This window comes from Myxocyprinus asiaticus, chromosome 26 (genome assembly GCF_019703515.2).
Source record: "Myxocyprinus asiaticus isolate MX2 ecotype Aquarium Trade chromosome 26, UBuf_Myxa_2, whole genome shotgun sequence".
NCBI lineage: Eukaryota > Metazoa > Chordata > Actinopteri > Cypriniformes > Catostomidae > Myxocyprinus > Myxocyprinus asiaticus.
In genome coordinates this window covers 1,379,076-1,397,679 of record NC_059369.1, presented here as the reverse complement: position 1 = coordinate 1,397,679, position 18,604 = coordinate 1,379,076, and the positions used below count along the sequence as shown (strand labels likewise).

The following is an 18,604-nucleotide window of genomic DNA, read 5'->3' as shown; positions in this document are numbered from 1 at the left end:
CAACATCTGTGCAATGATGCTCACTGGAGGAAACGCATACTTGCACAACCCCCGAGGCCAGATGTGCGCCAAGGCATCCATGCCGAGGGGAGCCTCGGACAAGGAGTACCAAAGGGGGCAGTGAGTGGACCCTCAGGAGGACTTCGGAGGCCTATAGGCAGCCACGCCATGCCACAGCAGGATGTGTTTGATGGCCTCCGTCTGCTTCTTCACTGTCGAGAACTGGTGGGCGAAATCCTCGACAGTGTCACCAAAGAGCCCCCCTTGGGAGATGGGCACATCGAGAAAGCGGACCTTCTTGGCGTCACGCATCTCCGCAAGGTTGAGCCACAGGTGCCGCTCTTGGACCACCAAGGTGGACATCGTCTGGCCCAGGGCGCGTTCCGTGACTTTTGTCGCCCATAGAGTGAGGTCGGTCGTGGTACACAGTTCCTGTATAAGCCCTAGGTCGGTCTTACCCTCGTGCAGATCTTTGAGCGCCTTGGCCTGGTGGACCTGCAGGCCATGGCGTGCAAGGCGGAAGCGGCCTGACCCATGGCATTGTAAGCCTTCACCACGAGTGACGAAGAAAACGTACTCACCTTGGAAGGGAGCCTTGGTCGGTTCCTCCAGGTGGCTGCGTCCTGCGGACATAAATGCACCGCAATGGCATGCTCTACTTGGGGAAGCTCGACATATCCCTTAGCCGCTCCACCGTCGAGGGTAGTCAGGGTGGACGAGCCGGCGAAGCATGTAGGGGCAGTGAAAGGTGCCTTCCACGACTTTGCGAGCTCCTCGTGCATTTCCGGAAAGAAGAGCATTGGAGCCCAGAAGCAAATCATCAAGCCACGAGCACTCAGGGCAGGGCAGAGTGTTCCACTCAAGCCCGATGTTCGCGGCCGCCCAGGCAAGCATGGCTGCCAACTCGGTGTCCGCCTCATCCTGAGCTCTACCGCCTAAAAGCCGGAGCTCAGAAGATTCGTCCACTTCCAAAAGCAGAAGCCCACCCTCCAATGCTGCAACCGATGACTCATCCTCGTTGTGAGCCCCGAATGAGATATTAAATCCACCCTGAGGCAGACCGCCTACCTCGCTCGTGAACTGTACCGGGCAGAATGAGCATGCTGGGGGCTGGGAGGTCTGCGGGGATTGAGCCGGCGGAAACACTCCCATATCCACATCCAGATCGCTGACGCAGCCGCCTAAGTTTCAACCCAGGACAGACTGGGTCTGGAAGCAGCTGCGGTGGCTCTCTGCTTCACGAAGAAGGAAGAGAGCCGCGACCGCAACGTTCTCATGGGCATGTTCTCACAGTGAGAACATGACCCCTCCACGAAAGTTGCCTCGGCATGCTGGCGACCCAAGCACTTGAGACAGATCTCATGACCATCCGGTGGGGAGAGATAACGGTCGCACCTAGTAGCACAAAGGCAAAAGGACATCTTTAAAAAGATGCCAATCGTTTGTGCGAGTTATTTTAGAGAAAACATACTCTTTTGGAATATAATCTTTTAACACCTGTGGACTCAGCCGCTGAAGCGACCGCTGATATGTGCCGTAAATTCCTGCAGCAAAGAATAAGGTGACGGGACGAACACACACACACATGCGCTAGGCTCCGAAGAACAAGTCTGAATGAGTGGTGCATGCCATCTCCTTTTATACTCGTATGTCCGGGGTGGAGAGTGGCATGCAAATTCCACTCACCAGTTTTCATTGGCCTTTTCTGAATAAAGCATAGGTGATTGAGGCTTTTAAGAGCAAACCCCTAGTGTCACTACATCGACACAACGTCGAGTGAGTGACAGACAGAGAACTATAGTTCGCACAGTATAAAAATCATTATGTCTATGGAGAGTTCTCATAAGGATAGCCGCACCAACATGTGTGTGTGTGAGAGAGTTTACTAGGTAGCCAGTGTGTCATGACATTTTATGTCAGTGACAATAGAACAGATAATCCTCTTTCTATACATGGCAAAAGTGCTGCAGTATGTGGTCTACTAGTAAAAGTGTGGATCTTCTAAAACTAGCAAACAAAAAACATATATATGCTCATTATTATAGTATATCACAGATTTACAAGAATTTTGCTATATATGTATATATAATGTTTTATTTTATTCTTGTTAATTACATGTGTCCAAGATGCATTGAATAGCATAGAGCATAGTTTGCTCTCCACATTAATTTAAAAAAGTAATTTAAATCTTTAAATTAAAGAGTGCGGCCCTTAAGGCTAAAGAGATCTTGCTTTCCGGCTCCCCGGCTTTCCAAAGTTGAGTACCCCTGTTCTAGTGTCTTCCATCAAGCCTTTTGGTGAAAAACCACAGCTTGTAACATTTAACAATTTAACACAGGACAGCACTTCTAATATAGCCCTATTGGGTGTGAAAGCCATGCCTCTGGCAACACTGCTTATGTGTGATTCATTTTTGTTTGATTTGTTTGTGATCAAATGTTGCATTGTTTTTTTTATTGTTTTTTTTTATTTACACTGTTTTTAGGTGTGATGAAGGCTTTACCGGCTCAGACTGCCAGCCGTTCTCCACTCTGGCCTCTAGTGTGCTGTCAGACTTTGAGTCTCAGGACACACTGATAACAACATGGCAGGAAGTGACTGGTGGAGAGATAGTGCCCCCTGACCAGGGCTGTGGGGTGGTTTCCTCTGGGTCCTCACTTTACTTCAGTAAGGTACAAAACAACACAAATGATAATAACAATTAATATCCAAACCCCAATGACTTTTTTCTGTGAACCAAGAAGGGAGATATTAGGCAGAATGTTAGGGACTGACCAGTCACCATTCACTTATGACAAAAATATGCAATGAAAGTGAAAGGTGACCAAGCCTAACATTCTTGTTCCACAGAAGAAAGATATCATAAAGGTTTGGAACAACAAGAGAATAAGTAGACAATGACAGAACTTTCATTTTTGGGTGAAGTATTCCTTTAATGAACAATGTCAGTTAAAGTCTTTTGGATGTACTCATCCACTGACCTCAGCACCCAGATGACCAGTGAAACACCTTCAAGCAATGAGAGTGGCTTATAGCAGTATGTTATATTGAATTATATTATGTCATTATATTATTATTATTATTATTATTATTATTATTATTATTATATCATATCTAATATAGATTATTGATTAATAATCACTTAATAAAAGGTATGCAAGCATCAGTTGATAAATGACACAGCAGAAGTATTTAATGTAAATGAAATCTGTTTACATTTTGGTTTACAAGTAATGTTACATTCCTTTCTGGTGTCCTTACACAGATACCATGTGAAAATAACAGGGATTAAATTTTTTATCTGGTCATGAGTTGAAATATTGAATATAACTTTGCATAGACATTCACATTCACAGCTGGAGTTCACCATACTTGAACTTGCTTACCTTTACTTCCACAATCCCATGCACATTTAAGTGAACTGAACACAAAAAACTTAAGTGTGAAAACCTATTTACAGTCAACACACTCTTTTTTTTATACACTGAGAGGCAAGTCTAAATTCTTGTTCTATGTGCTACATAGACAAAGTAGAAATGAAAATATATCTCATATAAGTATTATTTGAACTTAATAATGTACAGACTGGGCTGAGACAGCTTGTGAGCTGGGACTTGGACACTGAGTGGGCAGAGTTTGTGCAGTTCTACCTGCGAATGGGCGGAGACGAGGCAGAGTGTAATCAAGCAGACAGCAGAGAGGAGGGAGTTCTGCTGCAGTACAGTAATGATGGAGGAATCAGCTGGGGTCTGATTGCAGAGATGTACTTCACTGACTTTACCAAACCACGGTGAGAACAAACAGCACAACCGCATCTCAATAGACACAACTTTGATTAAAATATAAACAGTTGATGTATTCCATATATGTTCAAAGTGGTATTACTCAACATACTGTTGATTTAGTTGTATCTGTATAGTAAGCAATAGAGTGTTATTATGAATAGATTCTAACATGATGACTTTGTGACAGAATGGTAACTGTTTGACCACAGATTTGTTCATTATGAACTTCCCTTGGCCTCTAAAACACCCTGCACCCGTTTCCGCTGGTGGCAGCCCCTCCACTCAGGTGAGGGCTATGATCAGTGGGCTATTGATGATGTCATCATCCTCTCTGAGAGAGAGAAGCATGTCATTCCAATGGCCGATCCTACACGTCCTCAGGTAAGCTGCTTCTACAGGACCGAAACAAGGATTTGCAGTGCTAAACTCAAGACAAGACAAACTGAATCAAATTTGTAAGCTTGGAAAGATATCGACTGCTTTTAAACAGGTTACCCAAGCAATTCTACCACCTCTTCCACCTCTTGCGGAACAAACTAGTTCCGCCCCAAACTCAAACTCAGAGTCAGTTGACAGGTCTTGCAGCTTAAACAAACAGAGGAATGATTTGATAGTGCCCAAAGCCCTGTTCACACCGCCAACTACATTGTTGCTTGGTGTCGCTAGTCTCTGTACTATGAAGTCACTAGTGGGCGATCCTACTGCCGTCACTTTGACTTTATTGGTGCACTGCACGTCTGGCCATAAAACTAAGATATAATTTTAATTTGTCAAGTAATCAGTTCCCTTGCCTCTAAAAATGAAAACTCTGCAAGAGAGAGCATTTTATATAACCTGCAGCAGTGCTTGTTGTATTATATCATTAAACAAGAGGAACGATCTATTAAAACATGAATCAAACTCATTCAGAATGCCGTCAGTATTTGACATGTTTTTCCATGCATCATTGTTTTATTATATCCATGCATGTGGTTACAGGTAAATGATACTGAGCAGGGAAATCCATCACAACCTCACAAGGTGATGTGAGCTCCGCTGTCTTTGCTCTCATTGACAGTTGCTCCAGAATGTCACTCGTCATTTGCATAAAGTTAAACTTTCTCAACTGTGTTGTGTCGCTCGTCACGCCCACATCTTGTTGCCAACGGTCTCCGTTGCTCGTGTCACCGGAAATCACTGTACTTTCATTGAAAATGCATCCTTTCGCTTTGTTGCTTGCGGTGTGAACAGGGCTCAAGAGTCACAGTATTTACACTTTTCAGGAAGTGAACCTACCAGTGGCGTACAGATTACTTTGTGCATTAATCTGGGATACAAGGAAGTACAAAAATGTCCTAGCATATTTTTCACCGATCCAACATGTGAAATTCACACCGAGCAAGGTGTGCTTTTTGGACTTATGTCAGTGTAATGGTGATTCATGTCTCCCCGTAGAACTTCTATGAGAAACCAGCATTTGATCATCCACTCAACCAGATGAGCGTGTGGCTGATGCTGGGAAATGAGGGAATGGACAAGGATCGCAACGGGAGTTTCTGTGCACCTACGCCCTCTGCGCTAGTGTTCGGCCGCTCCGATGGTGACCGGATGGCTGTGACCCGAGATCTGTCTCTCCGTCCTGGATACACTCTACAATTCAAGGTACTGATGTAAGGCTACACTTTATCCTTTAAGATGAAGGAATTCTTCTGTTTTATAGTCTTGGTCTCTCTTTGTTTTTCAGTGTCTTCTTGTAGTTTGCACATTTAATTATGTTCCTCAGTAATTTAGCTCGCTTTGTTGTTCTTCAGTTGAATATCGGCTGTGAGTCGGTCTTCAGTGCCTCAGCGCCTGTACTGCTCCAGTACTCTCATGATGCTGGCCGGACCTGGGCTCTTGTACGGGAGGGCTGTTACCCAGGATCACCAGGTGCAACGAGCTGTGAGGGCAGTGGACGTGAACTAAGAGAGCCCACTGTTTACAATACTGGAGACTATGAGCGCTGGACCAGAATTACTGTTGTACTTCCACGAATTGTAGCTGCAAGGTAAATGACCAATAACATTGTAGTTCAACTTCTTTTGAGTTTTCCTACAGCAATACAGCATTTTGCAAGGACTCTGACAGAGAAGGAGGTCAATGTACACTGTGGTATTTAATGTCAAAATTTCTTGAACTTTAGGCATTTTCATATTCCAGGGGTTGATTTTTATTAAAACAAACAGATTTCAACTTCATTATTTATTTTTGGTACTTTTCAAAGGTTTTTATGTATGGATTTTACTGTTTTAGCCTTATCCCAGACTTTCAGTATTAAACTATGAAAATCCATTATTACATTAAAACGTTTACATTTTTTATCTAAAGGAGTGAAATAAACATAAACCATTTTAATAATTATTGTGTGAACATGATTTCTATCAATTTTAAAATTTACAGTTGTCCAACAATGTTGCCCCTAATAACATTTTTTATTTATTTATTTTATTTTTTATTTATTTATTTATCTGTACTTGTTAGCCAAGTCAACAAAAGTATCATTTAAGAGCATTATTAAGATCAAATATGAGACAATTGATGTTTGATGAAAACAAATAAAAATTCAAGGTAAATATCACTTTTATTAGGTATCATTTCCAATCAAGCAAATAAAGGTGTGAAAATATTATTTAATAGTGTGGATTAAGCATAAACAAAATGTTAGCTATAAAATTAGCTTTAGCAGGACAAGGGAGTCGGCCAATTTATTTCAAAAACGTTAAAAATGTAATTTCCATCAACGTCATTTCCACCACAGAATTCCATTAAACACAATACAGAATCTGAGATGTGCTGGAAATGACACTGTGGTGGAAATCTTCATGACTTTCAGAAAAAACTGACATAATTCACCTTTGGTGAATGTAAATACACTGATGGACATTGTTAGCTGCCAAATACTATATATACACATTTATTTGTGTGTGTATGTATATATATATATATATATATATATATATATATATATATATATATATATATATATATACACACACACACACAAATATATTTAAGCAATATCACACTCGCAATCATGCTACCTGGCCCTACATCTGCACTGCTGTGATTCGGCCGCAGGCAAAAAATGCATTTGTGCATGGAACTACTTTCTTACGCAACGGATCAGAATCTGCCATTGCTTGTTCAAACCAACAAGTCTGATGCGTCCAAGCCTCTTAAAAACATCACTTTAGAACTAGTATCACGCCTTGGGCTGTTTCTAACAAGTTATTGGAGAAACAAGGATGTGTGTGTGTGTGTGTGTGTGTGTGTGTGTGTGTGTGTGTGTGTGTGTGTGTGTGTGTGTGTGTGTGTGTGTGTGTGTGTGTGAAAGAGAGAGAGAGAGAGATTGACCATGTGCGATCACCTGTGTCTGTCGCAACTCTTAAGCAGAGATGCTGTAATGTGTTAGTCAGGCTTCTGAAGATAATGTCATTTTTGTCAAATTCATCCTAGCGGGGTATTCCTCCCTATTTCGTGGTAGCCGGTCCACAAGAGTCATTCACTATAGAAACCGCAATCATCTCCAGCATTTTGAACAGTATTTCCTCTCCAATGTGGAAATTTCAGTAAGAGGTAAGTGCCTTGAGTTTGTGTAATTAATCAGTCTGTTGTGTCTGTCAGCAGTGATGGGCCTTAATGCTGAAGTTGTTAGTTTAAAGCTGTTTTTCCCAGCTTTAGTACTGTAGTAGTAGTCAGTGAAATCACGGATGAATGAAAATACTGACTGGCGATGCGCGTCACCTCAGCTGATGCATTTACACACAAAAATGGTCTTTTGCTGCCCCCAAAATGACATTATCTTCAGAAATCTGACTAACACACTACAGAATCTCTGCTTAGGAGTGGCAAAAGACACAAGTGATCCACGGTCAATCTCTCTCTCTCTCTCTCTCTCTCTCTCTCTCTCTCTCTCTCTCGCACACGCACACGCACACACACACACACACACACACACACACATCCTTGTTTCTCCAATAACATGTTAGAAACAGCCCAAGCTGTGATACTATTTCTAGTGATGTTTTTGAGAGGCTTGGACACATCATTTGGTTTGAACCAGCAACGGCAGATTCTGATCCATCCCATTAGAAAGTAGTTCCACACACAATTGCATTTTAAAAGTTGTGCTTTTATAAACATTTTGTTGGAAACTCATAATTATGGTAATTCTGATCGGATGTGAACACACCATAATATCCACATTTTTCCTGAATGCGGAAGTGTCCCACGATTAGACTGTTTTCAATTTCCGGTCTCCAGTGTTTTCGCTCGCATTGGCATATATTCTTAGCAGGTAATGTAATGTTTAAAGTATTACATTTGTAAACATTTTCAAAAACATGTGGCTTTAAAGTGCCGATACTTAACTGAGTCAAGATGACAGTGCCTCACCTGAGTATGTAGATGTCATGAGGCAATCCACAATGAGGTTTGTTTTGTTGATATCATTAACTACTTTGAGTTATGACAGCCAACAACTGCACAAGTTGAGCCTGAAATTATTTTTACTCCAAATAACACTTAAATGGTTTATGTTCTCCATCTGAGTCATTTGTTTCAGTAGTTTTTACATTGTGTCTCGAGACCAGAAACACAAAAGTGTCAATTAGATTCATCATGGCACTGCTCAGGAAAACTGTGGATAGAATGTGCGTTCACAGGTGTGTGTTTGCCATCTTATTACGACAACTTCAAACAAGGCTCATCCAATCTGTATTTAGTGTACAAATGATCTGTTGTGTAATAATCTCAATATTCCTGTCTTGTTTTCAGTAAGACCCGCTTCCGTTGGTTCCAAGAAAGCAGTGTATATCGGGACGTTCCTGCGTTCGCTCTGGATGGTGTCTACATCTCTGAGCCCTGTCCCAATCACTGTGGGGGGCATGGAGACTGCATCTCAGGGGTCTGCTTCTGTGATATGGGATATACAGGTAAATGCCAGTATCTTCTTTTTTTACAGTTAAATAGTTAAATAGCCCTGTAGCATAGTATAGCGCCAGTAGTGTGGCAAGAACTGACAATAAGAAATTGAATCATTGTATAAAATACGTGGACATCCATTGTCAAATCTCTATGTAATATTGTGTGATGTTATATGTTGTTCCATGCATATAAGTGTATTTGTGTGTGTGTGTGTGTGTGTGTGTGATGGTCAGTTGAGGTGGATCAGTCAAGTTGTGTCCCATCTGCACCGAGTCCCACTGAACTTACAGAGGATTTTGAGGGCAAACTGAGTCCACTGTGGCAGAGTCTGAGCGGGGGGCAGATTGGGGATGGCTGTGGGACCATCAGCGAGGGTAAAGCCCTGTACTTCAGCAGCCCTGGCAGACGAGAGGCTCACACTGTGCCCCTGGACACCACCAACACCCGGTCAGTGCCACAACTGGACTTAACAGCAACATAAAGGAATTGTTCACAACCAAAAAAAATATTATATGACTTTTTTTCTTCTGCGGAACACAAACGGAGATTTTTTTGTGTTTATATCCAATCATTGTAAATCAGTGGGGTCCAAGCTCCAAAGAGGATATAAATGCAGCATAAATGTAATTCATACGATTTGAGTGGTTTATTTAATGTCTTCTAAAGCGACATGTTCGGTTTTGTGTGAGAAACACTTTTTTCACAATAAATCTTGACATCTGCAGTTCCCTTGGCATGATTATGATTTGAAGCTCGGTTACACTATAGCACATGTACATGTGCAGATGGCATGGGTAGATGATGAAACAATTATCCTTTTTGGAGGAAGTGTTCCTTTAACATGCGGTCATTCGGTCGTCTGATTGAAAATTCCACATTGTGAAACTTTTGTGTGAGGTCTTATATGTTTTTCAAGTTTTGCTTGTATGGCTTGTGTATTGTTTTTCTCTAGTTATTCCACTCAATGGTATTCTGGTTCCTCCTGTACAGGTTGGTTCAGTTCTACATTCGGATTGGAGGAAAAAACATGGGTTTGACCTGTACTCGACCCCGCACCCGCAATGAAGGTAAATCTGTTTAAACCTGTTCTGCTGCCACTGAAGGTCATGAACTGTAGCTGTAGATCTTGATCATATGTGCTGGACTTTAGGTGATTGATGACACAAAGCTTGTCATTAATGGTGATCAATATTCGAAGGGTTTAGATCTTGAAGATTAGACATTCTTTATTCTCAATATTTTAACAGTCCTTTCTTATTCCGAGGTATTGCTGAATACGAGGTATTGCTTTTCATTGGATGAAAAATGTTCCATAGTGTTCATGTGCTACAACTGCAGGGCTGTGAAGTACATTGTAAAAAGTGGTTACATGCAGTTCTTACCTTAAGGTGTTATTTTAAAACATTTTAAATGAGGGGGAAAAATACTGAGTGAATCTTTAAAGTGCTATTTCTACTTGTTTTGACCTTTAAAAATTACTTTCTTTGGTGTAACCTAATGTAGTCAGGCTGATTTAGTCAAATTAATAAATAAAATTTTTGACTAGTTCATTTAAATTTTACAATGTAGTTCAAGGTTTGTTGCCCACATTTCAGTTCACGATTACTTTGCCTTATTCTTCTCGAATTGTTACAAAGTTCCAAATGAACTAATCTTCAAAATCTTATTCAGATTTTTTACTTATCTTATTCAGTCCACTATAGCAGAAAGATAAAAGGACAAGACACTCAGCAAAGTAAATCAGTAAACAATTTAGATTTTTTAGATATTACTGTTCCAGTCCCAATTCCAATTACTGATCTATTTTCAGTTTTTCTTTACCTTACCTTATTATATCGGCTTAAAATCTACTGTGTTTGACAGGTGTAATTGTCCAGTTTTCCACTAACAATGGCGTGCAATGGCAGCTTTTACGAGAGTTGGACTTTGGGTCCTTCCTTGAACCTCAGGTGGTGACAATTGAGCTCCCACCTGCAGCAAAGACACCCCACACTGTCTTCCGTTGGTGGCAACCACAGCAGGGTGAGAACAACTGCGCATTAGTCACATTACAGAATGTGTACATATACTAAAGATACTACTGTACGGTTATACACATGTAACTTTCGAAACATGTGTTTGATAAAGAGAGTGGTCAATAGGTGAAGTGCAGATCTTGAAACAAAAATGCAATTAATTTCTCTAATACCTTGCTCAGGTAAACACTCGGCACAGTGGGGTCTGGATAATATTCTGATCGGAATGAACGACAGCGCTAGAAGTGGATTCTCTGACACGTTTGATGGCAAATCCCCATTAAGACACAACTGGTATAGAGTTGTTGGTGGAGAGGTCACAACAGACTGTCTGACCCGAGACTCGGTGCTGAACTTCAACTCAGAAGTCGTGGACAGTGAGTTACTGTTAAGATATTTTCCAGACCTTCTAGTCTGTGTATCTGTGAAGCTGTTTGTTCATTTAGGGTGTGTTCACACTTGTAGTTCGGTTCTCTTGGTTCTCTTGGTCCGGACCAAAAATGAAAATTATACATTTAGTCCTGGTTCGCTTAGCGTTCACACTGGCATTTTTAACACCGAACCTAAAGATACAAAACAAAAGGCATCAGGATAAGGTCACAACCTGATTGGACAGCTTTTATGATATACAGTTGTGCTTAAAAGTTTGCATACCCTAGCAGAAAGTGTGAAATTTTGGCATTGATTTTGAAAATATGACTGATCATGCAAAAAAACTGTTTTTTATTTAAGGATAGTGATCATATGAAGCCATTTATTATCACATAGTTGTTTGGCTCCTTTTTAAATCATAATGATAACAGAAATCACCCAAATTGCCCTGATCAAAAGTTTGCATACCCTTGAATGTTTGGCCTTTTTACAAACACAAGGTGACACACCCAGTTTTAAATGGCAATTAAAGGTTAATTTCCCTCACCCGTGGCTTTTTAAATTTCAATTAGTGTCTATGTATAAATAGTCAATGAGATTGTTAGCTCTCACGTGGATGCACTGAGCAGGCTAGATACTGAGCCATGGGGAGCAGAAAAGAACTGTCGAAAGACCTGCATAACAAGGTAATGGAACTTGCCTTGAAAATCCCAGTCAATAATGTTCAATCACTTATTAAGAAGTGGAAAATTCGGGGATGTCTTGATACCAAGCCAAGGTCAGGTAGACCAAGAAAGATTTCAGCCACAACTGCCAGAAGAATTGTTCGGGATACAAAGAAAAACCCACAGGTAACCTTAGGAAAAATACAGGCTGCTCTGGAAAAAGACGGAGCACAATACGACAATACTTGAACAAAAATGAGCTGCATGGTCGAGTTGCCAGAAAGAAGCCTTTACTGCGCCAATGCCACAAAAAAGCCCAGTTACAATATGCCCGACAACACCTTGACACGCCTCACAGCTTCTGGCACACTGTAATTTGCAGTGAAGAGACCAAAATAGAGCTTTATGGTCACAAACATAAGCGCTATGTTTGGAGAGGGGTCAACAAGGCCTGTAGTGAAAAGAATACCATCCCCACTGTGAAGCATGGTGGTGGCTCACTGATGTTTTGAGGGTGTGTGAGCTCTAAAGGTACGGGGAATCTTGAGAAAATTGATGGCAAGATGTATGCAGCATGTTATCAGAAAATACTGGCAGACAATTTGCATTCTTCTGCACGAAAGCTGCCCATGGGATACTCTTGGAATTTCCAGCATGACAATGACCCTAAGACCAGGCCAAGTTGACCCTCCAGTGGTTACAGCTGAAAAAGGTGAATATTGTGGAGTGGCCATCACAGACTTCTGACCTTAATATCATCGAGCCACTCTGGGGAGATCTCAAACGTGCGGTTCATGCAAGACGACCAAAGACTTTGCATGACCTGGAGGCATTTTGCCAAGACAAATGGGCAGCTATACCACCTGCAAGAATCTGGGGCCTCATAGACAACTATTACACTGTCATTGATGCTAAACGGGGCAATACACAGTATTAAGAACTAAGGGTATGCAGACTTTTGAACAGGGGTCATTTCATTTTTTTCTTTGTTGCCATGTTTTGTTTTATGATTGTGCCATTCTGTTATAGCCTACAGTTGAATATGAATCCCATAAGAAATAAAAGAAATGTGTTTTGCCTGCTCAATCGTTTTCTTTAAAAATGGTACATATATTACCAATTTTCCAAGGGTATGCAAACTTCTGAGCACAACTGTATATTTTGCGACAGAACTTGCCTAACATCCAAAACAATGCTGGCTGCTGGGCTAAATGCACTTGTTGGATTTATATATGTATATATGGTGGTATTTTTACCAGCTGAGAACAAAAACGAAGAGCTAATAAAATGTATAAAGGAGTCAAAACAGTGCCAGGAATTCCTCCGTTGCACACTGTCGGTTCTACTGGTTGTTTAGATCAGTGTTACTATCAGAAATAATTAATAATTATTTCTTTAGTTATTAATTAATATTTTAATTAAATAATAGAATCAAACTCATTAAAACCTCACACGGCGCACCATTAAATGTAGTGCACCACATTCAGGAGCGGGTTTGGTTATTAGCAATAATTAATAATTATCAAAGATAAATATTAATTATTAAAATCAATAGAACATTGATGAGAATTAATGTTAGCTTTTTTAATCCTTTAAATCAACAATTATCAAAGATAATTATTAATTATTAACATCAATGAAACATTGATTAAAATTAACGCTAGCTTATTGATCCTTCAAATTCAAAAATCATCAAAGATAATTATCAATTATCAAAAATCAATAGAATATTAATAAGGATTAATATCGCCGGGGCACCACCCTGGAATCAGGGACTAATAACCAGATAGTATAACAGTCTCAATATTAGATTGTTCTCTTTGGAAAATTGACACCCGAAGAATATCGACCTTCGAAAAGAAACAATATAGGCTTGAATCTGAGCACTGACATCCCATCAGTATTTGACACAGGTGTATGCAAAACAAACCAAAACACTTCTCTTTGAAATATAACAAAGTTTATTTATGCAGTAATATCAATTAATAATCAATACAATGCAGTCAATAAACTTCCGACTTACAACTACAAACTAATCAGTGACATGATTAGATATATTAACCAAAACAAGCCTATAACACATGAGAGGAAGGTAGGTGTGTGTGTGTGTGTGTGTGTGTGTGTGTGAATGTGAATGTGTGTGGGTAAGGTGTGACGTGCACAAAATGGCGGACGTGACCCTTGTGGAGAGTACGTCACGCGAGATTTCTGGCCAGAGAATATGGCCGCGAATGTGGGCGGAGAGAAGCCAGTCAATGGCGTCTGCCCGTTTACCACGTGTCTCTGCTTGTACGATAAATTAGGGACAAAGCTGAGCTTTATCACGAAGTTATCTACTAGCCAAAAGTGTGTGCGAGAACGTTTGTGAGGGGTCGCGTGTGTGTGTGGTTAGTACGAGAGAGAGAGAGAGAGAGAGAGTAAAGTGGCGGTACCAAAGCCGGTTTTGCGATCGTGGGAGAGAAAGCAGCTGTTAGTTTATCACTCAGAGACACGGTGGATGGCTCGTAAACCGTTCCGTGGTCTTTGGTTCTTTAATGGATAAACTTGCCGGTCTCATCCACAATGGCGGAAATACACAACAGTCCAATGTGGTTGGACTACAACACAGCAGATCTGATTTGTGATAACAGTACATTACAGTAATACCTTGAGTATTATTAGCAGCAATGAGCAGACTCAGCGGTCCGTAAACTGTAAAAGCAATAACCTTGATACACAAGAATAACACACTATAATATTCTATCCCTGCCCAGACGTAAACCTCTTACTTGAATCGCATGAGGATGCAGGTAGAATATGTGTTCATCCGTCCTTTAACTCCGACTCGGTTCCTCTAGGCTCGGGTGATGACGGGAGGCCGTTTCCTCGCTCTGTCGGCGGGCGGTACGGCTGCTGATTCTCGGCGGGCTGGTGGAGAAAATAGCGACGTCGACTTGATTGAATAGGGAAGAGAAATCTTTTCACTTCTGCAGGCAAATGGATGAAGATGCGGATTGCTCGGTGGTCTCCTTCAGATCCGTTAGAGTGTTCGGTGGAACACAGAGTAATCTCAACTCGTCCAGCGAGATGGAGATTGTATGGCCACAGTTTCAAGTCGGATGTTACTTCCTTGTGCCACGAGCCTACACTTGAGAGCAGCGATGAGCTGCATCTACACACGGTGAGCAAAGTTGCTGAAAGTAATGCCCGGAAGCGTCTCAGAGTTATTTCTACTCCCGATGACGTCATGGTTGAGGGCCGTTCTGTTGTGTGCCTCATCCAATAGGAGTTGAGAGTTTGATCCTTTAGTGAGCAAGGCTTCATGGGATTTGTAGTCTGTTTTGGACTCCCTTTGTTTGATTTTGGCACGGTTTTTATCAGTGAGATTTATGACTGTGTCTGTGGGCCTCAGTTAGGTTTTACGACTGTGTTAGGCCTGCCTTTGTCTTCTATCTGAATACATGAGGCCCAACAACACACAAACAAAGATATGCTGCAAGGACGGCTGGCGGCGGCTCTGACGCCTGTACCGAACCGTAATGGGCAACATAGCTCCTATGATGAGAAGAACCAGGTATGCTTGAGGTCAGTATTAGGCAAATTACTTCCTGTTATTGGTCCGTTTAGACATCTTTGGTCCATGCTGCATTCATATATCAATCGAACCGCACCAGAGTTCATTTGGAAGTGGACCGAGACCCACTATTCAGGCGGTCTCAGTCCGCTTGCTTGGTGCGCACCAAGGTTTGGGTGGCAGCATTCACACTTGTTCGAATGAAGGGTTCATTTTAATTTAACCAAAATTGCCAAGTGTGAACATACTCTTAGATCACTGTAGAGTGTCTGGTAGACTCTGGTTCTTTACACACTGATTACTCTCTGTGCGAATGGGATACAGCACTGTGAGTCACTGATATTATCTTGACATCTTTGGGTGTTAAATAGACAAACGTTTAGACAAGAGACTAAAAAGACAATATATTGTCAGTTAACTGATAATAAAAAAGAAAGTCAGGTAAAGAAAGTTACCTCAGGTCTTAAGTGACCTGGGACCTCATTCCATAATTTTTACCTGATCCATTTTTTTAAGTTATACCCCACCTCTTTTCATATTTTATCTTTCTAAAAATAAAATATAAATGAATATATATAGAAGCATACCTGTATATTTTTTCTAATTATTTATTTACTAAAAGTTGGATGTTAGTGAATCGAGATATTGCATTCAATAGTCTTGCAATACATCTTTGAAAGGGATAAAAATATGGTAAATTATCCGTATCCCATATGCATGTACACATATATTTGTTACTCAAGGTGAGCTGTTGTTTTATTGATTGACTTGACTTACATTTGACATTGCTATTTGACAAAGAAGCAATGTGGAAGTAAACTATAGCAAGTACAACACATGAACATTATGGTATGGCTATTGAAGTTTGGGTGTACTACTGAAATTCTGTAAATGGTATGTCTAGTTAGACTTAATACGTGCATGACAAAATACATATTTGTAGCTTATGTGTAGCTTATATGTTATGTATAGCTCAATATGTGTTTGAAAGCCAGTTGTGTCTCATAAAATTAGAGTGGAGGTAATGAATCCCGTTCTATCATTTGTTGCATCATCTCTTTGATATGTGAAAAATAAAACATTAAAATAAACAGAAAACAGAATATATACTATTCTGTTATTGTGCAATTGTCTTGAAAATTGTACATTATCTGGGCATTTTGTATATTAATTTGTGATAGATATACTGTGCGTGCTGGGTTGCTAAAGACAGGAGGTGTGTAATAATGATGGGCAAAACACCTATGTATTTAAGAGTTAATCTAATGCATTATCTAAATTCGTCTCCTCTCAAAAACTTTTGAGAAGTCACAGAACACCCACTTAACTAAACAAATCACACATTTATAATATAATCTAGCAATCCTTGTATAGGATTGTTTTTTTCTTCTCCTGAATACAGCTTGCTTGAAGCTCACTGAATTGCACTTTGTCGCACTAGAGAGGCCGCGTTACGCTGAGAGCTGGGACTTTGAAGTGTCTGGCTCCTCATTCCTGCAGTTTGATCTGAGCATGGGCTGCAGTAAGGCCGCTTCTCCATCTCATGGGGTTCATCTGGAGTTCTCCACAGACTGCGGCCGCCACTGGACCCTCATCACACAAGAGTGTGTGCCCCCTGCCATTGGCTGCTCAGGATACACTCAGCGATCTGTGTACAGCGCTCCTCAGTATCTGCAATGGAGGAGGGTCACCGTCTATCTGCCAAACACTGCAATGTAAGACTGAACTTTATCTTTACTTGTATATGTACCAGTACTGATGGAATCTCAAACAATTTTCTACACACATTTCAGACCCTGTTACTTAAGGTTTATACTCTTCCTTTGAACCTATGCCGTAGCCTCTATGTGGTGGCTTAAAAATGTATAGTTTGCATTGGTACAGTATATCTACATTTATATTTACATGTATTCATTTAGCAGAAGATTTTATCCAAAGCGACTTACAAATGACGAGAACAGCAGAAGTGAATCATCCTAGGGAGGCACTAGTAACACAAGTGCTGTAAAACAAGTTTAAAAATTGTTTAGAGAAGTACTCCTAGCAAGGAGGATGAGACACTTTTCTTTTTTTAATAAGAAGACTAAAGGGATTGGGTAAAGTGCTCATGGAAGAAGTGTCTTTAGATGCTTTTTGAAGGATGTTAGAGAACCAGCTGCTCAGATGGAGTTTGGCAGGTCATTCCACCAGCAAGGAACTGTTGAAGTGAAAGTCCTGGACAGTGATTTTTGTGCTTCTTTGAGATGGCACTACAAGGGGCCATTCACCCGCAGAATGCAAACTTCTGGAGGGCACATAGACCTGAAGTAGTGAGTGTAGATGGGGGGTGCAGAGCCGGTGGTTGTTCTGTAAGCAAGCATCAATGCCTTGAACTTAACGTGATCAACCATTGGCAGTGCAGTTTGATGGAGAGAGGCATGACGTGCGCTCTCTCGGGCTTGTTGAAGACCAATCGCGCCGCTGCATTCTGGATCAATTGTAGAGGTTTGACTGTACATGCAGGAAGGCCTGCCAGAAGACCATTGCTGTAGTCTAGCCTGGATAGCACTAGTGCCTGGATGAGGAGTTGTGTGGCATGCTCAGATAGGAAGGGCCTGATTTTCCTGATGTTGTACAGAGCAAATCTGCATGATCAGGCAGTCCTTGCGATGTGGTCCATGAGATTTAACTGATTGTCAAACACAACCCCAAGATTTGTGGCTGTCTTGGATGGTGTGATCATTGACTAGTCTAGTTGAATGGTGAAATTGTGCTGAACTACTGGGCTCACTGGAATCACAAAAAGCTTGGTTTTAGCAAGGTTGAGTTGGAGGTGATGTTCTTTCATCCAACACGAGATGTCTACTAGGCAGGCTGAGATCCGTGCAGCTACCGTAGGATTGTTACTCTGGAATGAGAGATAGAGTTGTGTGTCATCAATGTCATCAGCAATGGTAGGAAAAGCCATGTACCTAAATGACAGATCCCAGAAATTACATGTACTGTATATGGAGAAGAGGAGGGGCCCAAGTACTGAACCCTGGGGTACCCCAGTAGCTAGTTGGTGAGAACTGCATCAACACAGCAAAAGTGCTAATATATTAAGATTAATGAAGTGCCTTCATTTCTGAAATGATTATAAATTTCATAAATAAACAAGCAATATAATTTGTGGATTCAAAAGTATTTATTTTTATTTAAATTATTGTAGCATTAAAAATTTGTTTATCAAAGTTTGTGAACATGTTGAGATTTAGGTACATATTTTTTATAATACATGTTGCCTTATAT

General features: G+C 40.9%; 1 protein-coding gene across 2 annotated transcripts in view; it reads left to right on the top strand.

Moving 5' to 3' along the window:
- Nucleotides 1-18,604, top strand: part of reln (reelin) — a 238,129-nt gene that overhangs the window by 172,170 nt on the left and 47,355 nt on the right. For both annotated transcript variants that reach the window (XM_051656669.1, XM_051656668.1), the window contains exons 24-34: nt 2,486-2,672; nt 3,585-3,790; nt 3,995-4,166; nt 5,220-5,426; nt 5,576-5,811; nt 8,580-8,737; nt 8,963-9,176; nt 9,720-9,796; nt 10,593-10,751; nt 10,927-11,121; nt 16,776-17,049. In XM_051656669.1, coding sequence (XP_051512629.1) covers nt 2,486-2,672; nt 3,585-3,790; nt 3,995-4,166; nt 5,220-5,426; nt 5,576-5,811; nt 8,580-8,737; nt 8,963-9,176; nt 9,720-9,796; nt 10,593-10,751; nt 10,927-11,121; nt 16,776-17,049 — 2,085 coding nt within the window. The remainder of the gene's footprint in view (nt 1-2,485; nt 2,673-3,584; nt 3,791-3,994; nt 4,167-5,219; nt 5,427-5,575; nt 5,812-8,579; nt 8,738-8,962; nt 9,177-9,719; nt 9,797-10,592; nt 10,752-10,926; nt 11,122-16,775; nt 17,050-18,604) is intronic.